The 26407-nt window shown below is 37.3% G+C and overlaps 1 protein-coding gene across 20 annotated transcripts in view; it reads left to right on the top strand.

The window, feature by feature from the left end:
- Window positions 1-26407, top strand: part of EPB41L2 (erythrocyte membrane protein band 4.1 like 2) — a 275917-nt gene that overhangs the window by 177325 nt on the left and 72185 nt on the right. For all 20 annotated transcript variants that reach the window (XM_044000762.1, XM_044000778.1, XM_044000775.1 and 17 more), the window contains exons 5-6: window positions 2595-2637; window positions 22756-22831. In XM_044000762.1, coding sequence (XP_043856697.1) covers window positions 2595-2637; window positions 22756-22831 — 119 coding nt within the window. The remainder of the gene's footprint in view (window positions 1-2594; window positions 2638-22755; window positions 22832-26407) is intronic.

The raw sequence follows: 26407 nt of genomic DNA, 5'->3' as shown, positions 1-26407 counted from the left end.
ATGGGAACACAGTCCAGGAAACTCTTGACTGAAGTTACAGAAGAAAAAGGAGTCAGTTTGAATATTTGGGGTGGGAGGTGGGGGTAGGAGATGGCAAGGCAGCCAAGTGAACATCTTAAGTGATCAGTCAAGCGATGTCAGCTTGGCCCAGTTCTCTGTCATACAATATTTGGCTAAAAAGAGGATATGGTAAAGTCTAGCTGACTTTAAGTAGTTGGATGGAAAGAGTAGAAAAAAGGAACCGGGTTAATTTGAGATTTTTTAAATTCAGTTTACTTCAGATTATGTGAAGGTAATGTAGGGAAACAATTTCTGATGTATGTATTGGGAACAGCTAGGTATGGACCTGACCTCATATGTTTGCTGTATGGCCCAATTTGGCAGGTCACTTAACTTTTCTCAGTTCTAGTTACTTCATCTGTAGGATGTCTATTATTGTAATAGCACCTGCTTCACAGGATTTTTGTGAGGATCAAAGTCTATAAAGTACTTTGTGAATTTTTAAGTACTATATTAATGAGAATAATTATCATTCCTCTACCTTCTCCACCTCCTCTTTTTCCTTCTCCCCCTTCCCCTCTTCATTCTCTCCTTCCTCCCCTTCTTCCTCCTGTCTTCCTCCTCCCTCATCCCCCCTCCTCTTTCTTTCCTTCTCCCCCTCCTCCCTCTTCCTCTGTCGTCATCATCCTTCTCCTCCTCCTCCTCCTTCCTTTCCCCCTTCCTCCTTGTCCTTTCTCCTTTCTCCCCCTTTCTTTCCTTCCCTTCTCTTCTTCTCCCCTCCTTCCTTCTCTAGTACATATTATATTATTAAGAAGACTAAGAGGAAAGATTGGAGTCCTGGGCTTGATCTCTGATTTCCTAAATGTTCCTACATTCTATAACCTTTGTCTCATATTCTTATTTAGAAATTGATGATAGTAACTTCTGCTCTACAACCAGGCTTTGTGTGACTAGATCAAAATATATGAGAGCATTTAGAAGGACATAAGAAACTGCATTCAGATATAAAGAAGTCATCCTTTGAAATGTGGTATAATTGATTTATAGTTACATGTTTAGTATAGAAGTTGTATGGTGGATTGAGAACCAGTCTCCAGGCCAGGAAGATCTGGGTTTGAGTCCCTCCTCCATCATACACACTGTTACTCTTTCCCTGGGAAAGACACTTAATCTCTAATTACCTCCTGTCATCTCTTGAAGACTTTAAATTGCCAAGCAGTTTCATATCTTCATTGATAGCCCTAGGTTCCTTACTGGAAGTTCCCTATAGTGATGAAATCTTAGGTCTAGACTCACGCCCCCCCCCCCCGAAAAATAAAACCAAACCATCTGTAACTTCTGCTTTATAACTTCTGACTATTTATATGTGAAATTTTGCATAAAGCATGCAGCTACTTATAAACTGCTACTATTCATCTCTAAACTAGCATGCTTTGTCTTAAAAGCCAGATGTGTTAGTCTACCCCTCCAAAAAAATCAATGACTTATTTTTGTGTAGTTTGTCAGAGAATGTTGTATTTTATGACCAGTTTATATTTGGGGAGAGAACAATCAGTTCCAATTATTAAATCCTCCTTTTGACTTCATATTAATGTAGAATACTAGAAGAAAAAAAGATATATATGTATTTTTTTTCTTCATACAGAGAGAGTCAGGGGTAGGTATATCTTAGACATTTTAAAATAATTTTAAAGATGTTTTTATTTACTCTTTTTCTCTTTACCAAACTTAATATGGGTAGGGTGCTGGATTTTCTTAATATGCCATCTGGGCGATCATCATATGGTAATCATTATAAGATCCTCTGCTATTTGTTTCCTTATCTACTACCCATATTCTAGGTTTCAACCAAAACTGGAAAACATCTATTCACCCCCTCCCTCCAAAGCATACACTACATACTTTCTTACCTTCCTGTCTTGGCTCAGGACTATCTTTTGCTTCTTTCTGTGTCTTCAACTTTTTTAGCTCAGTGCCTGGCACATGCTGGATGCTTAATAGGTGTCTATTGACTGACTGAATGTCCTCTTTATTGCCTTTAAAATCTTAACTATCCTTTAACACCTAAGCCTCCTGCATGGAGTCTTCCCTCAATTTCTTTGTCAGCCACTATCTTCCCCACTTAGACTTTCCATATCATGCAGTAAATATCCAAAGTACTTGTTTAATATTTTGTAGTAGTTAATGATGTTTTATCAATTTCCTAGACCATAAATTTTCCTGTCACAAAACTAGGTCTTGTTTAAAAGTTCTTTCTCCCCTAGAACAAGGCACAATGTAGTCATTTAATAAAATGCTTGAATGAATGAATCTGTGAAACTTAATTTATCCAAATCCCTGTATGTTCTATATAATTAATTTTATATCAAAGACAAAAGAATATGGTATAATTATATAATTGTGAATCTAATCTAACCTGAGGAGCAGAAGACTTCTGAAAGTTATTTATTCTTTCTATAACTTATGTGGTTCATCTTGACTTGAACTTTATTATTTATACTTTATTAAAACATGCTGGGCCATTGTACTTTCCTTACTCCCTTTTGTGTTAGAATACTGAAGTGCTAATTTTTGTTTTTGTTTTTTATTTAAAGAGCTGGCTGGATCCTTCAAAGGAAATCAAGAAACAAGTTCGAAGTAAGTATTTAAACACGTGTCAGTGAACTTAATCCTCATATGTGTTTTACAGCTTATAACAAAATATGTAAGAATCTAGATGAGAAAAATAAATAAAGCTATCAGTATTGTCAAATGCCCTGCTACAGTGATTAATTGCTTTCATTCAATATTTATATAGTTTTAGAGAGTTAAAATGTAAATTGCTATATATTTTCTTACTACTGTGCTTAGTCTCTTTAAAGAAAGATGCACATTCATGTTTGACAACTGAATATGGATTCCTTGTCTCCAACATAGCAGAGGGTGTAAAGTGGTGCTGGAGTGATTTCCGCAAAAGGACAATTAAAAAATTAAAAAAGATGTACTGGGATGTACTCTGAAGCCACTGTGGTCAGTATTCTTGGTCTGCCTCCTCCTATGGTTCTTCATTTTCTGGGTGCCACCTGACCCTCTTTGTATGATACTGAGCCTTCACTGGACCCCACAAACTCCCTCTTCCTCTTCCCCTTCTATACTGGGATTTTTTTTTTTTGCATTTGTGGGAACCACAGTCTAGATTCCATGCTGATTCTCTGTTCCCTTCTTTTGCTTGGCTTGTGGATTGCCGACTGAAGAAACCCACTACTCTCATATCTTTGCCAAAAAAAACAAAACCAAACCCAAATGCATTATAAAGTAACTGAAAAAGTAGAAATATATGAGGTATAATATATATGTAAGTATATATAGGATATATAGTATATACATATAGTTATTATATATTATTCTATGCAATTTGTATATGAATATATAATTATATATTATTCTATTCTATTATTATAACATATATAGTATAAGTGTATAAGGTATATAAGTATAAGTTAGTATAAGTATAGTTGGAGAGGAGAGAGAGACCGTGAACCAGCCAAAAATTTAAAGTGAGGTCAGGTATGAGTTGTACTGGATTGGCCACTGAGTTCTCTTCTGACTCTGAGATTCTGTGTTTCTCATGGGTTTTTTTTTTTTTTACTTTTATTCAGATTATTTTTGTATGTCATACATTTCAGAGTTTTAGGTTTTCTAAATCTTGGAAGACAAGATTCTTTCTGATTATGAACTGCTTTTTTATGGTCTGGTTGTTATTGAAGTGTTCTGGGAGTTATTTTTAAGACTTTTTGCCCTTGTGGCTTGGCAAGAATAAGGAAAGTAACAAATAGGATTTGACTATTTCAAACAAATTTTGAGCCAGTTCTTTAAGTGATATCCTGAATTGTCAGAATCATGAAACCCAAGGAGGAATAGAGTGTATATGTATGTTAGCTTTCATTTCCTGCTTGTTTTGAAATCTTAGTTTTAAAACTGCCCTTTATTCTTTGCCCAGCTTCTGTCAGCACTGATGAAAATATTTTTGTTTAATAGGCAAGTAATAAAGGTGAATAATTTAATTTTTGAGAGGTAGTTAGAATAGTTGGCACTCTGCTTGTGTTATTTAAATGTGTTGATGGCTGTATTCTTATATTAGGACATTGATTTAATCACATGTATGTTTGCATGTACTTGTACAAATACATATTCTGCATTTATATGTTCATTAACATAACAGTTCAGGAACATGTGAGCTTTCAGCTTCAGTAAGGCATGAAAAATTCCTCCTGACTTAGAAATATATTCTAAAAAAAATAAGCAAATTCCTTGGACTAAATATGGCTTTATGAACATGTTTACAAGAGATTTAGGCCCATGATTAAACCCTGGAATCCATTAGATGAGGGGGCATTTAAGTGTCTTGATAACTTTCATAGTGTCAGCAGAGGATTATGGATTAATTGTCAGTGTGAGAAGACTGACGTCATATGTTGCTGTTTAATACTTATTTATGCCTTGCACAGTAAAAGAAATCCTTAGAACACAAGTCAGGTGGACTTTACTGAATTTTTCTGTGTTTGACTGAGTAGTGATAGAAAATTTTAGTACTGTGCCAGAAAACCCTATGACGTTGACATGCTGATTCCTTTACTTATCTAAGCCTTCAGGTTTGTCTCCATTGAATTCTCTTCTTCCTTCTTTCCCTTAATGTAGTTTAATAGTCATCAGTTATTGGTTCCCAGGCTTTATCTCACACCCTCTCCTGTTCTTTTGGCTTTGATCATCACCTCATTCTGTATCACTTTATTTGCAATAGAATAAAGGTGACACTGAAAGATCCCTCTGCCTCTATACCGGAATTCCATATCTATTCCAGGTTTTGACCTCTTTTGATCTCCAGTCCTAATATTTTCAATTGTTTTCTGGATTATTTTTTGTACTTGCATGTACCGTAGTCTCTTCAAACTCTATGTGTCTAAAACTGAATGAATTGTGTATACCTTTGTTCACAAACCCACATATCTCCCTTCAGTACACACAAACTGATTCCCTTTCTCTCTCTTTTCTATAAATCACCAAATTTTGTCACACAACCTATTCCTTCCTTTCCATTCTTACTGCTAGTACCCTAGTCACTTTGTCTGATTTATTACAAAATTATTGTAGCCATTTTCTTTGACATTACTGTTCAGTCTCTTTTGAGGCATCTTGCCCACCACTAGTTAGATGGAAATGTCACTTTCTCGGTGTACAATTTTTTATAATGGTTTCCTATAGTTCATAAAAATGTTTGGACTCTAACCTATCATTTGAAACCTTCTAGAATCTCCTCCCAACCTACCTTTTCAGACTTTTTTTCACCATCTCTCACATCAAGGATGTCTTTGATGAACACATAAGAGAGGAACAGATTTTTGCAAAAGATTATAGTAGAATCTATCTTTCATTACTTCTTATATAGGATATTTATATGCAGTGATATTTGTGGCTGAGTACAAACCATTGACTTGATAGAGCAAAATGCAGCCTTTAAGACCCTCTTCTAACAAGAAACTTCTTATGTATATTGTAATAATTTACAAGATTTTATGATTTTTATGACTACAGAGATAATTTTAGTTAACATTCCTCCAGGGATTGATGTCAAAGAAAGCCTAAACTATCAGGGACACTGTCACTTATGAAACCCAAATTGAACAGAGATTCCTGATAAATGTTGAAGTCCTCCAGATCCGTTTGCAAATGAAATTTTAGCACCAGGAAATTGAAGTCCTATAAAACTAAAGGATCTTCTTAGGAATATCTATAGTAACTCAAAAATTCAGTCTAATAATCCAGAGAGAGAGATCTAAGTGGATCAAGAACTGTCCTTTTTTTAAATGAAGTTGAAAATGCAACTAGTCTACTATTTATCCAAGCTTGACATTAGAAATTAATAAGATTATGTAGCCAGAATTGAATAGAAATAGAATGTCATGGTGGATCATATTGGAAAAGTCATGTAGCACTTTTGTAGTTGGAAAAGACATCAAAAATTTGTAAAGGGAAAAGATACACATGAATACATAAAATAAAAGAATGTATGCTATTTATCAGTAAAATAGAAAAAGAAGCAGATCTACTAAGCAATATAGCTAAGAATTACATCTATTAGAACCAGAGTAGGGTTACCCTCATTTATGACTTCAGAAACCCATTGGTTCATCTTTCGGTGTTCCCCTGCATGAGCCCTGTATTCCAGTCAGACTAATACTCCCATTCTCTTCTCAAATATACTCTACCTGGGGCAGCTAGGTGGTGCAGTGGATAAAGCACCGGCCCCGAAGTCAGGAGGACCTGAGTTCAAATCCGGCTTCAGACACTTGACACTTACTAGCTGTGTGATCCTGGGCAAGTCACTTAACCCCAATTGCCTCGCCCCCACCCCCTAAAAAATGTACTCTACCTATTTCTGCCATCTTCTAGGGGGTGGCTAGGTGGTACAATGGACTGTTCCGTCAAGGAAACATTTTGTTTCTTGAGGAACAACAGGGGGGACTGTAACGATTGGAATGACGCCACCTGCTGGATACTTACTGTAGAAGAGTTCTTGGCGGGAGGAAGTGACGCAGACTAGTGGGAGGAGGAAGGAAGAGACTGGCGCTGACTCTGGGGCTCTTTCCTGAGGATGCTGGCGGAGAAGGGAGCTAAAAATGTGCTCTCCCTTTAATAGATAGAAATCTAGGCCTTTCTCTCTCTCTTTACCAAATTCTTATTCTCCTTAATAAATGCTTAAAAGTCTAACTCTTGCTGAAGCTTATAATTTATTGGCGACCACTCATTAGATATTTTAGACAGACTAGCTAGAATTTTAACCCTTAACAGGACACAATGCTGGGCCTTGAGTCAGGAAGCCCTGAGCTCCAATATGGCCTCAGACACTTACTGTGTGATTCTAGGCAAGTCACATAACCCCAATATCCTCAGTTTCCTCATTTGTAAAAAGAGAAGGGTAAACTACTTTGGCGCCTTTGCCAAGAAAATCCCAAAGGGGCTTACCAAGAGTTGGACATGACTGAACATTTCTGCCTTCTTGCCTTTGCTTATGCTATTCCTCCTGCAGGGAATAAAAACCCTCTTCCACACCTCATGTCTGGCTTTTACCAATCTTCGGGGCTCTGATGAAGTCCCGTTCCTTTATAGGAGTTATTCCTTGATCTCTCCAGCATCCTATACTATTTTCTTCTATTTTTTAATGTTTAGGATACTGGCATTCATATTCAGTTCAATGAATATTTGGGCATCCTACTATTTACAAGACCCCTATATTCATTTTAGATAGGGAAGAAAAGGTAATAGCCGTTCCCCTCAAGGAGATTTCATTGTACTTAAGGGATGAAACCTGTATTATACATAAATCATTTCAATTTGGGAGTCAGTGAGAAAACTGATGAACCACTCTTATAGCCAAGAACTGGTTTCAAATACAGCCTCTCTGACATGTATACTAGCTATGTGACTGTAGGCAAATGATTTAACCTTTCAGTGCCTTAAGATAAAACAGTGGCTAATCTGATCTTTCAAGATAGATACCTTCATATGTTTAACAATTCAATAAATGGCTCTCATATTGCAATTTAGAAGGTTTGTATTGTAGATAGCTTTGATGCCAGACGTTACATCAAGCTTGAAATATGATTTAAAATGTAGAGTGTGGTTAATGGTCTCCTTTTTGACAGAATTTATATTGATCATGTGTTCTCTCTGATCTGTTTATCAATACCAGACAAAAGAATCCAAGTTTACTTGTGTAACAGGTTCAGTTATATTTGGGCCATTTTATATATCTTGGTTGAACCCAGAAGCAAATGTTGAATTATTCTTCAGGTCTTCTGGGAAACATTAGTTCATTAATGTAATATTTTGGTAACTATATGTCAAATAGAGCAGAGAAAATTGGTTATGCACTTACAAAGAATAGAGCCATTGAAGTCTTTCAGAGAGGTGAACAAGAGAACTTAAGATCAATACAAGATTCCTGAAACTCAAAGGAAGAATCTTTGGAGAACAGGTAGGGAACGTCCTTCCTCATACTCACCACGTGATCCATGACCATAAAGCCTAGGCCACAGTGCTGCTTCCAGTAGAAGCTTCCATCAGACAGTTTTTTTGTTTGTTTAGGAGGTTCACCAAGAACTATTTTTCTAATCAAATTCCTCTTACTGACATCCAACTGACTCCCAGCTCGTTGTCAGAACTGAAGTAACAGATAAATTATTTTGTACTTTTCATTTGTGTAGCTACTGGTTCTTGGGTTGATGAGTGGTTTTTGTTTGTTTTATCCCTGGGTGTAGCTTCCTAGAATATTGCTTCGATATAGATTCACAATAGAAGCCTTCTTTGTTAATCCTGCATTAATAATTAACATGTTAATATTATACTAATTTTTTCTCTTTTTTTGGTGAGGCAATGAGGGTTAAGTGATTTGCCCAGGGTCACTCAGCTAGTAAGTGTCAAGTGTCTGAGTCTGGATTTGAACTCAGGTCCTCCTGAATCTGGGGCCAGTGCTTTATCCACTGCACCACCTAGTTGCCCACTAATTACTATTAATAGTCAAATTCCTCTAATAAGAAGGGTGGGGGTCACTTTAGCACACTAATCTCTTAAAGGGCATTTGATATGTGGCAACAATCGATTAAACATCCTACCTACAGTCAGCAAAACTGTATACTTTGGTTAAAGTAAATCCTTTAAGTTTAGGGATTCAGATCCAGATCCCCTGACTCCAAATGTCATCATCTTTCTACTGTGCCATGTGTTTGTATCCTCAGTCTCCCACAGGGCTTTGTATCTAGTAAGTGTTGAATAAATATTTGTTGAATGTAATGCTTTGAATTGGATAGCTTTAGACTAGAGACCAGAAGAGACAATTGAGTACTCCATACAGTCATCTCATTACATAGAAACCATAATAAAAAGCTAAGAATCTGATACTGAAGACTTTTAGGACAAAAGTTTCTATGACTTGAGTCTAATTATCTGTATGTATTTGTATGTGTCTTGGTGTGTCTTATGTACAACTGGTTCATGTATCTTCATATATGTAATGTAAAAATATATACACAGGCATGAGCAGAGCTACTAATGTCTATGATTATACATGCATATGATATGCCCATCACTTTTTATATCTCTTATATACTCTTCGTATTCTAATTTGTATCCAAGTTCCTTGTGTATCTGACTTATATCTCCAGCAAGTCTTTGTGTGCCTAGGGGGAAGGGACCAAATCTCATCTGCATTTGTAAGACCATCTGGGCTAACATGGTACTTATATAATGGACCTTTAATAAATGTTTGTTGAAACTAATAAATATAAAAGCCAGTGACAGAGAAATGGCCCTCTGCCAGCCCCATATCTAAGTGGTGGTGCATTTTGTTTCCCATTGGCACTATTAGTGTTTTTCACAGATGGAAATCTCTGAAGCCTCAATACTATACATACAGTAAATTGTGCCTTACAGGTCCAGAGAACAGCTAATCTACTATTTGCTTTTTAAAGGGATTTCTGGATTTTTAAAAAGGAACCTAATAGGGTTAGCATATAAAACTTAGAACCAATTTTAGACTAACAAGGGGACTTATAGTCAATGCCTTCATTTCCCATGTGTGAAAATCAAGGCAGAGAGGTTAAATAACTTAGTCATACAGTTCGTTAGAGGCAGAGAACAACTAAGAGCCCATGTCCCCTTTTTTTCTAACCTTGTGTTCTTTCTTTTCTTAACACGTTGCTTTGCCAATAAATTATAAATAACTCAAAGCATTTATACTTGAGCTGCCCACAAGGGACCAGACACAGTCACAGAAACCATTCTCGTAAGGAATTCTGAAAAATATTATGCTAATAATAAGGGATGAATATTTTGGGGGGCCTAAATAAGATAAATATTATGACTAAATGAACTGGGTTAATGTCTATATAGAGAATGTCCTTCTGAGCATCAGCTTGGTGTGGTAGATAAAGTGTTACCCTTAGAATTGGGGAGACCTAGATTGAATCCTGCACCAGACATTTAACTAGCTATGACACTGAAGACGCATCAGTTAAATGCTCTGAGATCCAGTTTCTTCTGCTTCTCTTAAATGGAGATAAAACAAGAACTCAAAAAATTGCAAGGATCAAACAGCAGGATAGTGTAGGGTGCTTCGCAGACCTTAAAGTACTAGATAAATGTCTGCTGTTATTGGTAGTTCATGAAGACAGGAGCCGTTTTTGTTTTGTCTGTGTCTCTGGCACTCAATGTGGTGCCTGGCACATGAGACACAATAAATGCTTGTTGAATTGAATTGAGATATAGATATGGAATGCAGGCCAGACAAAGCCCTCTATAGCATCGCACAGTTGGTGGTACAAAAAAACAACTAAAGGAAAGTAAAGAGTGACTTAAAATATCTATCTATCTATCTATCTATCTATCTATCTATCTATCTATCTATCTATCTATCTATCTATCTCTGTCTAGAGAGACAGACAGACACAGAAAAACATTAAGTTTATAGAGGGTTTGAAAAAGCCAAAACATACAGAAGTCTTAAATTTCTTCTTGGGGAATCAGTCTTATCACCACCCAAGGAAGAATATTTTAAGTTATTCAGGAGTGTTATTGAACTTTTTAAGATCTTATTCCTTATTAACCTTATCTTTAGCCCACAACTCTGAGCTGAATTATGGAAGTAACCTATAAATAGTAAAAAGACACAAGCTAGCCTTTATGTGGCTCAGACAGTGACTCTCTAGTATGGAGAGGATGAATCTGACCCCCCAGTGGGGATACTATGAATCATGTTAATTGTACAGTGTTGGGTTTTGCTTTTTTCCCCCCTTCCTCATTAAGAATGTGTCTCATGTTGCTTCTGAAGTATTTTGGAGGTAATAAGAAGCCTCAACAAAATGCTAGACTTTTCAGTGTGGTACACTGACTAGTATTAGTAGGAGACAGAAAGTCCTGTCAGGAGCAAAATTTTTGCCAGAACAAATTTACTTTACCTCAAGATGCTAACAGTGTCAGTATTTCCAAATGATCGCCCATTTAAAATCCCTAATAACCAACCTTTAAACATTTTTCCTATTATTGTGGCTGGAGTGGATTAGATTGTCTTCAGGAAATTTCAAAACTTCCTCAATGAACCAAAATTCTCCCATCTTTTTATTTTTATTTTTTTATTTTATTTTAATTTAATTTAATTTTTTTTTGCACAGGACAATTGAGGGTTAAATGACTTCCTAGGGTCACATAGCTAGTAAGTGTAAAGCGTCTAAGGCCATATTTGAACTCAGGTCCTACTGAATCCAGGGCTGGTGCTTTATCTACCGTGCCACCTAGTTGCCCCCTCTCCCATCTTTTTAATATCAATGTTTAATTGTGATGGTTGAGAAACACTGTAGTCTCTAAAGAATTAAAAATCAATAGTGAACAAAGGTGGTGGATGTGAACAGGCTGTGACACCTAATAAAAAATACTCAAGATAAAAACATATGAATAAAAAAATCCATTACACAAAGAGTTATATAGATAGCTGGATAGCACAGGCACTCTGCTTTTACAAGATCAAGACAAACTGAAGAAGGTCTTTAGTATGCTGGATGGACTTCACGTAGAAAATTCAAAGGAGAACGTGGACAAGAATTGCCCAGAGTGGGCAGACAAGGATGGGTTTCGATCTTTTCAGTTGAAGGGAATATCCACATTGAAAAGGTGATGTGTCTACTTGAGTATGCTGACAGTGAACCAAATATTCTAAGCATTTGCTCTTTTTTCTACACATATTAACTAGTCAGAGGTGAACGATGGTGAGGGAACTATTATTGTTATTCTCCATGACTATAGATGAACAATTTATAATTTCTATTCAGAAAGCATGAACTGGGGCCTCTGGGAGGTCGAGTCAGGCAGAATTTGAACTTGGGTTTTCCCAACTTCAAGGCTGGCCATATGTCCCTTTCTCTCGTACGAACTTTAAAGCACTGTATAAATTTGAGATCATCATTATTATTACTGTAATTATTAAAATATGGGTGTTGAACTAGATTATCTGTAATATTATAAAAACTTAAGGAAGATACATTCCCCCCCAACTCTTTTTCCCTTTAATGACTTCAGATATAATAAATACATATTTTTATTTAGTTTGAGATCATAGTTATATTTGTTCTTTTGTTGTTGTTGTTCTTAAAACAGCCTTTCTTCCTGTCTTTTAGGGGCTGGGCACTTTATGTGGCACACATCTTAGCATCTCTGTCAAGTAAATCTAGCATCAAAAGGAGGCAAATTCTATAGACTTTGGTCTTCAGGTTTAAGGCAGAGGTTTTACACTGTTTATAGGCTAGTCTTATAGATGTAGTCAGTATGAGCAAAGGCCTTTTCAGTTAGCAGTATTGGGGACTTTGGACTCTACCAGTGTCTTTTTTGGGGGGGGTGGGGGAGTGGGGGTGGGAAGGCAATCGAGATTAAGGGAGTTGGCCCGGATTACACAGGTCTGAGCCTGGATTTGAGCTCGTGTCTCCTGACTCCAAGGACTGTGTCCTAGTCGCCCCTCTTTTAGTATCTTAAAGGTGGTCAGTGGGAAAAATGAGTAGGCTTTGTTCTGCTGGGTTGCAGAGGGCAGAACTATGAACAGTGAGGTGAAGTTAAAGAGAATGAGATTTAACATTTTAATATATTATATATAATGTTATATGTTAAATATATACATTAAATTATATATACATGTATTTATAATATATAATAATAAACGTTGCTAAAGTACATACTATGTACTAAGCACCATGCTGAAAGTTTTACAATTATTCTTTCATTTGATCCTTACAACCCCCCTGAGTGGTAGGTGCTATTATCATTCCCATTTTACATATGAGGGAACTGAGGCAAACAGAGGTTAAATGATTTGCCCAGGTTCACACAGCTAATTATAGGCCTGACAGTCTGTAATACCTAGCTGTAAGCATCTAATAAGTAAAACTTCATTAGTGGATGGCTAAGTGATCTGTATGATCACTTGTCAGGGATGTTGTAAGCGGGTAGGGAAGGCGGCCTGTTTAGAGCTTATTGACTACAGAGGCTGTCTTTGCCTTTTTTTCTTTGTATATCCTGGGCTTAGCACAGTTCCTGGCCTGCTTAATAAATACTTATTGAGGGAGCATCTGGGTGGCACAGTGGATAAAGCACCGGCTCTGGATTCAGGAGGACCTGAGTTCAAATCTGGCCTCAGACACTTGACACTTACTAGCTGTGTGACCCTGGGCAAATGACTTAACCATCATTGCCCTGAAAAAATAAATAAATAAACAAACAAATAAATAAATGAATAAACAAATAAATGCTTATTGATTGACTATATAGGAATCTTATAATTTACAATGCAGTTAAAGCTTCTCTAACAACAAAGGTACAGGCCTGCTTTTAGCACACCTCTGGGCAAGATTTAGGGGATATTTCCCTGGCATAATTAAGAAGTGTCCATGCGAACTTCGTTTTTGTTTTGTTTTGGGATACTGGATCTCTTTGTTGCCCAGCCTATAGAAGGCCAATGACCATTCATAGACCTCACTGCGGATCATCACAGGAGTTTTGTCCTGCTCCATTTCTGGGTTTGGCCGGTTCTCTCTTCCTCAAGCAACCTGGTGGCCTCCTGTTCCTTGAGGCTCACTATATTGGGGCTAGACTTAGTGCAGACACTCTTTTGGCCTAGCCCAACTCCTTAGCTAGAACTCCTGAGCTGAAGAGTTCCACCATTTTTATCCTCCAGTGGGAACTATACCACCATGCCTTAATGGCTAAATACTTTTGGAGCCAGTGGTCTTCTAGTGGCCTAAAAACTTGTCACAATGAAAAAAGAATAGGAAATGTTGCCTCCCACCTAGGAAATTTTTCTCAGTTGTATGTGGGTGGTCCTTATATGTAACCACTTTTTAACTTGGTCTTAAATTTTTTTTAAAGCTTTAGTAACTTATTGATGGAAGTAGAATAGCGTTTTTATAATAAATGTATCAACTTAATGAAAGCTGTCTGGTTATTAAAAAAGACTATTCTATTTCATGAACTCCCATTATGTTCTGATTCTAAAAACCAAGATTCTTTCCAGGAATGTGGCTTATGGGGAAAACAAGGCATGAATTTATAATCCAGCATCTTTGGTGAAAAAGGAAAAAACAGCTTCTTTCTTCATGTGATTCTCGAGTCTGTTTAGACATGATTCATCTATTGAAAATATCAACTTGTTTCCAGTCTGGAGTTTGCTTAGGAAGAAGCAGTCTCCAATGAATTACCCTTTAATTCTCTATTAAAGACCAGATTCTTCAGATGAGAGAGGCCCAGTGATTAGGAATGACACTGGAATTTCAGTGAATGAAATGAACAAATTCCATTTCAGACTAAGAGCTAACTCTAATGTGTTAATGTGAGGAAAAAGCAATTTGCATTCTTTGAGGAAGAGCTCTATTGGTGAAACTGATAAAGGAAGGCAGATATAGAAAATGCATGTTTTTCTTTAGTTCAGGATCATAGGTTGTTATCTTTATTCAATTTGTGGTTTTTAAAGAAGTCTTTCTTCCTTTCTACATCTCTATCTATTGTTGTTCTTCAGCCCCTTAACCGGTGGTGGTTGTGGTATGATAAGCAGGTATCCATCCACATTTCATAGAACAAGGGTTAAGTTCTAGCTTAGAAAAACTGTTGTTCTCCCCCCCGCAGCCTCCAAAGTCACACTTTTTCATTTTATTGTAACTTTGGACTCTAAATTCACTTTTTTATTTTTTTTAAATTTTTTAGTGAGGCAATGGGGGTTAAGTGACTTGCCCAGGGTCACACAGCTAGTTAAGTATTAAGTGTCTGAGGCCGGATTTGAACTCAGGTACTCCTGACTCCAGGGCTGGTGCTCTATCCACTGTGCCACCTAGCTGCCCCCTCTAAATTCACTTTTTCTCTTACATTTTTTCTTTTTGATACTTGGTTAGAAAAATCCTATCTCCTGAAGGCTAAGGATAAGGCTGCTCCCTTGAGGTGTGGCTCTGGTTTGATAAAGCAAAGAGCTTGTTTTCCAGGACTTTTGCCTCAGGCCAATGTATGTTGTTTTATTTTGATGTTATACTGTATAGGATGTGCTGGCCAGTTGTGGTTGGTCCTTTGTTTTTGAAGAGGACCATGACATTGGGAGGTGATGTCATGACTTGCAATGAATTGGATTTAAGTGCAGGAGGGCTGTGCAAGGTCACCAACCTCACTCTCTCCTCCAGAGCCATCTGGGTCCAGTGGCAAGATATATATCAAGATGACTGGAAATGGCCCCAGATGTTTGAGGCAATTGGTGTTAAGCGATTTGCACACAGGGCAGATGTGGTTCTACCACAGTGGTGAAAGGAAGAAGAAACCTAGGGGCCTGGTCTATTTATCTGCATGCATTGTATTTGGAAACTTGGTGAGTGTAACACTCTCTACTGTACCCAACAACAGGAAACAGATTTGAGGGTTCAGGTTAGGGGCAGGTCTGGAAATGGAAAGGTCTGTTAGCCTACACAGAGCAAGGTAGCAATAACTCATGGTTTTAGACAAAAAAGAGATCTTAGAGACAATCCAGTACAAGCCTTTGTTCGACCAGGAAGCTGACACTCAGAGAGACTGAATAACTTGCATAAGATCACACAGCCAAGAATTGACTGGGCTACAACCAAGAGCATAAACCTAGAACTAGAAGGAAAGTCAGTGACCGTCTAATCCAAGTCCAATCAGCCTCATTTTATAAAGGAAGAAAATGGGGCCCTGGTCCACACAGGTATTAGGAGGAGAGGGATATTTGACTCCAGAGCAGTCAGACTACAAACTATAAGAGTCTCTTTCCACCCACACTATGTTTCAACCATTTATGATGTCTTGCTATTTTGATAGTGCCATTAAGGAATTAAAATCAGTGTTTTACATTTTGAAGGATTACGTTTGGTTTTGATTTGGTGAATGCTATATTTATTTATATTCCACCTCCTTCCATTTCCCCCAACCAGATTTTTTTACTACCAAAATTGGGGGGGAAACTAAGTCTCTGTTGGTACTGACAAGACAGTAAGAACAATTAAAAATGGGGGAAGGGGGGATTTGTAGCCCTTAGACTTCTTTCTCAAAATTTTATTTGGGATGGGAGAACAGTGAAGAATAGTATGTAGGTAAACATGGTGATCCCCCAGAAGCTCAATGAAATATATCAAGTGAGGTTAATTTAAAAGGAAACCTTGGCTCTGTATTTACCTTTAGGGTGATTTAAAAAAAAAATTTCCTTCCAGCCTTCATAGGTGTAGAGATCAAGATTGAAACTAGATCTTTAATTCCACTGGTAATGTGAACTCTCAGGTGAGGAAATTCCTAACTAATGCAGATCAGTACCTTCTTTTGCAACTTAACAGTCATACAGGGTTATTTAGAGCATAGGTGCCAGACGTGCTCACCCACAACATCCCTGAGGGCTCCCAAACCAGATTAGAATTTAACCAAATATAACAATGAACAAAATAAATAAAAAATACAGTAAAACATAAATAATGTTGGTATGTGGTTTGTCACAAAGGGATCATTATATAGTTTAGTGACTACTGTTTCTATTTGACAGCACAGATCTATAGCCCTGAGTAATTAAAGGATTCAACCAGTCTTCTCTGCTGTGTCTCAGTCCACAAAGATGTTTAATTCTTAGCCTATTTTCATCACTTCATTAATTCATTAATATTACATTAAATATAGTGACATGCCTGTTGAAAGTAAGGAATGAGTATTACGATTTACATGTTTAGAACTTCATAGGCACCAACCATGATCATACTCAATGAAAGTCAAGATTAAATTGGAAATATTCATTTCTTTAGACTGGCCACTAAAGAAATGATCTGCTTGTTGAAGATAAAAAGAGCTTCAGGACTACATGTGTTTTTTAGATAGATAGAAAACCTACTTTAATGAAGAGATGAGTAATTTGGGAGTTGGCATAATTTTGTTAAGCTGGAAGAAAGCTTCTGATATTTTTGGTGCTTAAAGTTATTTTATAGAACAAATAAGTTTCAGTAATCCTCTTGTTACTTGTTTCATTCTGTTAATTTTATTAGTAAAAATTTTATCATAATTAGTACCAAAGAGAATGTTTGTTCAGTTCCTGGTTTGACTTTTTACAAAGTTTCTGTTGTTGAAATAGAAATTAATGAGGCTTTATTTATTGTATATAAATTTCGAAATACATTCTATGTGTGAGGTGTGTAGGTATGCTGGCATCATCATCTTCCCAATTATGAGATGATTGAGTACTTCAGGAGCCCTCTTATGCCAGTTAGTCATGTTTACGTTTTAGAGGTATCTTCTTGATACCTGAGTATGGTGTCCTCTTATTGCCTCTGGTTCATTATTTCTGAGCAAGGGATGGAATTTTTCTTTAAAACATTTGTCATTTATGTCCTTGAGGTCATCTAGTACTCTATACCATGAATAGGATTTTTTTCTGTAATATCTCTGACAAGGGGACATCCAGTCTTCACTCAAAGATTTCCAGTCAGAAGTGGCTTGCTGCTGTACCTCCTAAACAGTTGGGCAGCTGGGTAACTCAGTGGACATTGTGCTGGGCCTGGAGTGAAGAAGACTCTTCTTTCTGAGTTTAAATTTGGCCTCAGACACTTACAAGCTGTATGACCCTGGGCAAGTTGCTTAACTCTTTTTGTCTCAGTTTTCTCATCTGTAAAATGAGCTGGAGAAGGAAATGGGATACTGCTTTAGTGTCTTTGCCAAGAAAACCCCAAACAGGATCATGAAGAACTGAACATGAACATGACTAGAAAATGACTCAACAACAGCAATTAAGAAGTGTTACCTTCTACTTAGCTGAACTTTCTAAACATTCCTCATAGTTCTGTCTCTTGGAATCAAATAAAACAAATCTCTTCCAAATGTCAACCTTTTAAATACTTAAGGTAGCTGTTTGGTCTCCCCTTTAAATTTTCTCTTTGCTGGTATGAACATCACAGGCTTCTTCAACTAGCCTTTCAAAGACAGGATTTTGATTCTACTTTAATTTCTTGGCTTGGCTTTCTAAGAGTTTATCCTTACTTCATCTCTGCTCCAATTCATCAGCAAATAATCATAATGCTACTCAAGCTCATCTCCATATTGTATAGTATTTACCCCATTTCCAGTTAGTACTGGCTTTCTTGTTCTTCCTTGCTTTCTTGATGTTTCTTGAACATGATATTCCATCTCCCAACCTCCACCTAGAATGTTTTTCTTCACCTTTGAGTCCTATCTTCCTTCAAGATGCAATTCAGATACCATCTTCTTTGATATACCTTTCCTGGTGTGTACCCCCATTCTTGTTCCCCCCACCCCATCCCCACTAGTGCCATCACTCTGAGATTATCTATCATTTATACTGTGTCTATGCATATTGTCTCCGCCATTAGAATGTGCATTCCTTGATGATAGAAAAACCATTTTTGTCTTTTGGGGGGGCATACAGTAAGCACTTAATAAATGCTTGTTGGGCAGCTAGGTGGTACAGTGGATAAAGCACCAGCCCTGGATTCAAGAGTACCTGAGTTCAAATCCGGCCTCAGACACTTGACACTTACTAGCTGTGTGACCCTGGGCAAGTCACTTAACCCCCATTGCCCCGCAAAAAACCAAAAAAACCCAAACAAAAATAACTGCTTGTTGACTGAAATTTTTTACTTTTTAAAAACTACTAACTTTCCTTTATCTTTGATCTTTGTTGGAAACCCTCTTATTGTCTTCAAAGAAAAAACTCTAGAACTATCAAATATGAGTGAATCTTACTATCTCTTCTGTTCTTTGAATATGCAAACAAACCAAAAAAAACCAACCAAACCCACTTCCACATTCTAACCTGCATCTGCTCACTTTTTCACTTTCCATCTCATTTCCAGATGGCTCCTGTTCCCATGTAAGCCTACCATCTCCTCAGTGACAACTTTATTCTCATGCCTGTGGTTTCTTTACTACCTCAAACTATGATGAATCTTTCCTCCTTCAACCCATGAAGTCATCCTCTTACATCGTTGAATCACCCTTATGTTCCCCCAGTCCCCCATTCATATTTTAGCTTTTTGAGGAATATCGAGCAATTGCTTTGTTTGCAGTGATGTCAGAATTGGCATCTACTTTGAATTTCAGATTATGCTTGATAGTAATATTTTTCTCTTGAAGCCTTTATTCTTCCTTGATGTTTCTGGATTATTTAGATAACTGTTGACCTTTTGGATATATTCTCCATCTGGTTGCATGACAATATATTCTCATGACGGCCCCCTCCTATTTAGTGCTTTTCTCTTCCCTTTAGTGGTCCCTCACTCTCCCTTTTCTCTCAGTTGTGTATCTTCTGTCCTTGGCCTCTTTTTGCTCCTTCTACCCATAATTTCCCTAGAAAATCCATCTATTTCCATGGGGGAAGGATGCTTATTATGATTTATAGGCTTGTAAGATCATAGGTCAAGAGCTGCTAGGAACTTCAGAGGCTTTTTATTTAGTCCAACTCCTTAATTTTTACAGGTGAGAAAACTGGGGCCCAGAGGAATAAAGGGACTTGTCCCTTTGTGGATTTGACCACACAGGTAGCAAGTAACAGAGCAAGGATTTGAACCCAGTTCTTCTCACTCCCGAGCCAATGTTCTTTTTATTGTACCACACTCTATCATCCCAAATCTGTATCCCTAGCACTGAACTATTTGATGAAATTCTGTCAGATGTTTCCAAATATCTATTTGATAGATCTACCTGGATGGCCCCCTGATATCTTTTTTTTGGGGGGGGGCAGGGTGAGGCAACTAGGGTTAAGTGACTTTCCCAGGGTCACACAGCTAGTAAGTGTCAAATGTCTGAGGGCGGATTTGAACTCAGGTCCTCCTGAATCCAGGGCTGGTGCTCTATCCACTGCGCCACCTAGTGGACCCAGGCCCCGATATCTTAACATCAATATGTCTGTAATTGAACTTATATTCAATTCCCAACCCAACCTTATATACTCCCACTCTCCATTCCTCTTGCTATGTGAGTCATCTTCACAGTTACCCAAACATTGTAACCTTGGACACAGTGACTCCTAGAATAAGAGGACCAGGGTTCAATGTCCACTTCTGTCAATTTACTACTTGTGTGACTTTGGGAAAATACCTTAAGCTCCATGGGCCATAGTTTCCTTATCTTTAAAGTAAGGGTATTGGGATAGAGGGCTTCAAGGTCTCTTCCAATTGTAAGATAGGAGCTTATTCCCTCTGTCAGACATTTCCTCCCTCAAACATGTAATAATTTGCCAAGTATAGGATCTCAGATTTAGAGCTTGAAGGAATTTTAAAGGACACGCCTTCTTCTGATACCCTCATTTTACAAATGGAGAAACAGGCCTTGAAAAGGTCGCACACAAAATAAACGACAGCTCGATTTTGAAATCAAGCCCTCTAACTTCAAATCTAGCATTATTTCCACTACACACACCACATTGCCTTCTCAACCATAGCAATTTGTCTTATATCTTTATTTACTTATTTGCATTTCCATTGCAACCACCATGACTCTTCTCATTTTGAGTATTGAAATAACTAATTAATTCTTTACCCTGATCAGGTCACTTCTGCAGCAGGAACAGGTGTGAACCATAACTGTTAATCTGGATGATATTTCTCATAGCTCATTGATTAAACTTTGCATTTATCCCATTGGACTTACAGGTCTTAACTTACATGAAATTATAAATTCCTTAAAGGCAAGAACTGCATGTTTTAAAAACATCCTGTCTCTTAAGCATAAACAGTTTTTAAACTAATTAACATTTCATTGTACCATTCATTTTATGATACCTAATGAACATCTATTTTTCATTCATATTGGCTTCTTATTTGTTTAATACCATCATACTGCTGAGAGAAGGCAGTGACACTGAAGAAGGTCCTGTGATTGGGGAAGAGATAACTATGCTTGATGCTTGTAATTGGTCTCCCTCCCATTTTTCCCCTTTACCTCAGTTTTAATTTTCCTTGACTTTTCTGCAGTATTTGTTGCTTCAGACATTTCCCTCTAACTTCTCTTGGATTCTGATATTAGTTAAATTCTCCTGTTGCCTGTACTCCTATTTCTATTATTCCTCCTATATATCCTTTGTTGGTCTCTCACTCCCCTCCCTTAAATGTGTATGGAAAGAGGACATCCCCAAGATTCTTTCCTCGGAACTTTTGTAGACAAAAGGTGGCAAACACATTGACTTTCTTGACTTCAGTTAGCTCCGTGCAAGTATATCTCTGTGTATTTCTATCTACACTTACCATCTACCCCAACAGCAATAATTCATTCCAGCACAAAATCATGGACCTACTACTGCTATGATGAAAGGAATGTAAATATCTCACCTTCCCCATTCCCCATTCTCTTACTGACTCCTTTAATTTCCTTTACCCTTTAAGTTGTCTTTGATGTTGACCTTGGGGTGTGGGAGGATGGACAGAGAGTGCAAAGGCAATAGGTTGAATAAGAGAAGATTGAAGAGATTCCTCATATCCAGATACCTTCAGCTAAAGTCCTTGGAGGAGACTTAAATTGGCTCTGCAGTGTTGGATTTTTTTAAGACAGTCAGGGTTAAGTGACCTGTACAGGGTCACACAGCTAGTAAGTGTCAAGTGTCTGAAGTCAGATTTGAATTTAGGTCCTCCTGACTCCAGAGCTGGTGCTCTATCCACTATGCCACCTATTTGTGTCATAAAAGGAATTCGTTAGGACTAATTCTTTGCCTATTGACAATATTCTTTTCAAAATTATTTCTGGCTTTGCCTTTTCAAGCTACAAGGTTGAGGAAGACAGTTGCCATCAATAGGACCCACACATTGAGTTATTGATGAACTGTTAAAATCCCTTCTTTAACACCTTATTATTTCTTCTTCACCTCACCTTACTCTGTTCTGTCATTTATGAGCTTCATCATCATTGATATCTTCCTCCTCATCATCATCAGTGGCATTTATATAGCATTTATAGAATTGCAAAGCACCTTACCAAGTATTTTATCCTTGCAACAACCTGGGAGGTAATAGCTATTATTACCCCCATTTTACAGATGAGGAAACTGAGGCAGACATGTCAAGTGACTTTCCTAGGGTCATACAGCTTGTAAGTGTCCAAGTCAAGATTTCAATTAGAGCCTTTCAGATTCTAAGTCCTGTACCCTGTCTATAACACCTAGCCTCTTTTAGGGACCTCTTTCCTAGATCATCCTTCATGGCCTTTTATCATTTCCAGAATGAATGTTAATCCTTTGAGCACTCATCAACATTTTGGAAATCTCAGAACCTCTTTTTCTTTTTCTTCCCCTGACCCCAATCCCCTTGCCTCAGCCTAGTCCTTAAAGAGACAAAATGAAGCATCCAATGATCCTACACATTCTTTTTTCTTTTTAGAACTGAATTCTAGAATCTGTATAATACAAGTAATTGTTATAGGCCATAGTAAGTTTGTATACTAGGTTGCCATAAGAAATCTTCATAAAGAAGTACTGATAAATTAACATGAGTCACACCAGGTTATTAATGAGGTTATTCCATATCACTATTGTTTCTTTTTTGATTCTTAGACCTTTTTATAAATGGTATTCATATTTTGGTTTAATTAAGTGTTCAGTACTGAAGATGTAATGTACTTAGATGACTCTTTCCTCCTCTTTGGAAATTGTAAAAGGAAATCTATCATCCAGTCATTGACATTGTTAATAAACCTGCTACTTAATCATTACAGATCTTCCCTGGATATTCACCTTTAATGTGAAATTTTATCCTCCTGATCCTTCACAACTGACTGAAGACATCACCAGGTACTTGCATTTTAGAATAAATTTCACTTTCAAACTAAAAATGATAGTGTTCAATTCTGTGCTTTAGAGAAATGGGAATTATTTCAAGAGAAATTGTAAAAAGACAACTTTTTAATAGATACTTTTATTGAGATTTCTTTGGAACACATGATAAAATAAGTACCTTTAAATTGCTGAATAGCTTAAGACCTTAAAAACAATTTTTCTCTCTTCATAATTGTACTTTATGTCTTGCTTTACAGTATAGTATGATAATATTATTGACCATTAATCTTCAAAGTTGATATCGCTGATAATGTGGTTTCTTTTGCCACATTTTCCATCAAAATAGGATACAAAGGGCAGGGGAGAGAAGAAAAAAGCGGGGGGGGGGAAGGAATTTATATGATGACTTTGTTGTATATTTGGAAGGAATAGCAATTTGTACATGTGGTAGTTTTGTAGTTTCATGTGCCATCATCAGTTTTTATTTTACTGTGTTATAGAAATGCTTGTTTTGTTCCATGAATTTAAAATAAATTTTTAAAAATAGGAATGTAAAGCTTCAGTGTTTTGTAATGCAGTGACTTTCCTTGTAAAATCAGTGTATTCTGCTCTGTAGTCTAGTGGCATTTCATAGGCCAGGAACTGTTCAATTAGGCTTTTTAAAAAATCCTATAGAAGAAAAGCCTAATGGAGAGATTTAGTGATTTAGATGTGTCATATAATCGTTCAGAGTTTGATGGGCCAGCTATTCTTTTCTGATGATTGCCCAGATTACAATTACTAACTCTCTTCTTAACCATCTACCTGCAACTTGACAAGATGGTGGCCAAAAAAGACTGCAAAATTTCTTTTTCTTTAGATTTTATAAATAGGATGGATTCTCATCAGTTTGCAGTAGTTTAAGAAAGTAATAGTGAGGGAAGGAAATAGATTCCTTTGCCTTCCAAAGTAATCTTTCATTCCCTTTCAGTTTCTTCTTTCTGGTAAGTTAATTTTAAATATTGTTTCATGCTAAGTCACCTTAAAAATTCCATAAATAAAGTATATCTTGATTTTATATCGTAGAAAAAGGCTATGAGTTTGCATCTTGACCTAACTACTTGTTACTGTGTGATAAATTAAATTTATATCTCTAGCTCAATTTTTTTTTTTTATAAAATGAAGGGATTAGACCAGAGATGGTATCTAAGGCCTTTTTTTCCTTTTTGCTTTAACCCTATGAATAGTGGATATACCCTTAGAGCAGAGGTTCTTAACCTGGAGTCCAAGGACACCCAAGAAATCTGAGAATAGGTTTCAGGAGTGTCTGTGAACTTATTATTATTTGATGGTTGAATTCTGTAACAACTAGATCCTATATTTATTGTTTTTCCATTTCTATTCTGAGTTTTGCTTCAGTTAGAGACAATTTTGTTCACCATCCATAGTATTGGATGGCTAGGTGATGCAGTGGATACAGTGCCAGGCCTGGAGTTAGGAATGCTCATTTTCCTGAGTTCAAATATGGCCTCAGACACTTATGAGCTGTGTGACCCAGGGTGAGTCACTTAATCCCTATTTGCCTCAGTTTCTCAACTATAAAATGAAATGGCAAATGACTAATAGCTTTGCCAAGAAAATCCCAAATGATATCATGAAGAATCAGACATGATTGAAATGACAGAACGATAACACCTTCTTAGAGCTTTTTTCCTTTTCAGTTAAATTTATCAAACACTTTCAACTACTTGCTGTGAATTAAGCACTGAGAATTTTTTAGTGAAGCCTATGATTTCTTTGGTGCACAGAGCTCATGGCAAAGAAACAGCTAGGTGGTAAGGTAGGTAGAGCATTGTCCCTCAAGTTGGTTAAACCTGAGTTCAAATCTCACCTCAGGCAGTAACTGTGTGACCCTGAGCAAGTCACTTAACCCCAATTGCCTTAAAAATCCACAGCCATCTCCACTTGTCCTGATGATATAGCTTGCCCCTGGACCCAGATGGCTCTGGAGGAGAGAGTGAGGTTGGTGACCTTGCACAGCCCTCCCTCACATAAATCCAATTTACTGCAAGTCATATTACCTCCCCATATGCCTGTTCTCTATCTACTAGGCTAAGTTGGCCTCCAATTCAACATCTCCAGATGCCTTTCAGACATCTCGAATGGGATGTCCTGTAGACAATCTTAAACTTGTATTTTTGAAGTCAAATTCATTGTGTTTCCCCCTAAATCCTACCGCTCCCCCTACCTTCCCTATTACTGTACAGAGCAACACCATCCTCCCAGTCCCTCTCAACTATCCCCATAGCCAAGCTAGTTGCCAAGGGCTATCAATTTCACCTTTGCAACATGTCTCAAATATGCCCCCTTCTCTCCTCTGACACTGCCACCACTCTGCTGTAAGTCCTCATCATCTCATGCCTGGACTATTGAATAGCCTGCAGGTTGGTACCTGCCTCAAGTCTGTCCCCTCTCTAGTCCATTCTTCATTAAGCCACTAAAGTGATTTTCTTAAAACACAAGTCCAAGCATGAAGCCACTCAATAAACTCTAGTGGCTTTCTGTTACCTCCCACATCAAATACAAAATCCTCTGGCATTCAAAGCTCTTCATAACCTAGCCCCCTCCTACCTTTCCAGTCTTCTTTTATGTTATTTCCTGACACTCTTTGATTCAGTGACCCTGCCTGGCCTCCTGGCTGTTCCACAAACAAGACACTGCGTCTCTGAGTTCCAAGTACTTTCTCTGGCTGTCCCCCATGTCTGGGAAGGCTCTCTCTCTTCTGCTCTGCCTTCTAGCTTCCTTTCAGTCAACTAAAATCCCATTATTTTTTTACAAGAAACCTCTTCCAAGCCCTCTTGATTCTAGTGCCTTCACTCAATTATTTCCTATTCATCCTGTGTATAGCTTGCTATGTATATATTTGTTTGCATATTCTCTCCCCTCTTAGATTGTGAACTCCTTGAGGGCAGAGACTATCTTTTTCTTCTTTTCCTATCCTAAGCTCTTCACTTAACATAGTGGCTGGTACATAATAGGCAGTTAATGTTTATTTATTAATTGATTATGCTATGCTGCCTCCTTTATCATCATCATCGTCATCATAGCAAAAGTAATAGCTAATGTTCATATAATGCATTAAAGTTTACAAAGTACTTTTAAAAATATTATCTGTTGTCTCATTTTATCCTCACAATAACCCTGGGAAGTAAGTGCTATGTATTATTATCCCTACTTTATAGATGAGTAAACTGAGGCAGAGAGGGCCTATATATCTCTATCTCTATCATTTCTCTACTAGACAAAAAATGGTTACAGCATTGGTCTTATATGAGATTCATTATTCTAGTTGTGAATGGCTTAGGTGTGTCTGTGTGTGTTTGTCAGGTTTTTTTTTTTGAGGCTTTGCACATGGCATAAAATAATTGCTGTCATCTTCCTTTGCCTGTAGGTCTTGGAAAAATATTCACTGTATATTTATTTGACACAGTTTGCTAAGGCCCATTCTTGCCTCCTTTTGCTGTCACATATTGGCCATGGATAGGTACCCAAGGGGCTGTAATGCTAGCATGAATCACTGATGATGCAGATTCCTCTCCAGGAGTGCATAAA

Source organism: Dromiciops gliroides, chromosome 4 (assembly GCF_019393635.1).
Source record: "Dromiciops gliroides isolate mDroGli1 chromosome 4, mDroGli1.pri, whole genome shotgun sequence".
Classification (NCBI taxonomy): domain Eukaryota; kingdom Metazoa; phylum Chordata; class Mammalia; order Microbiotheria; family Microbiotheriidae; genus Dromiciops; species Dromiciops gliroides.
Note: the sequence above shows the minus strand (reverse complement) of the source record. Positions and strands in the feature narration are given on the sequence as shown.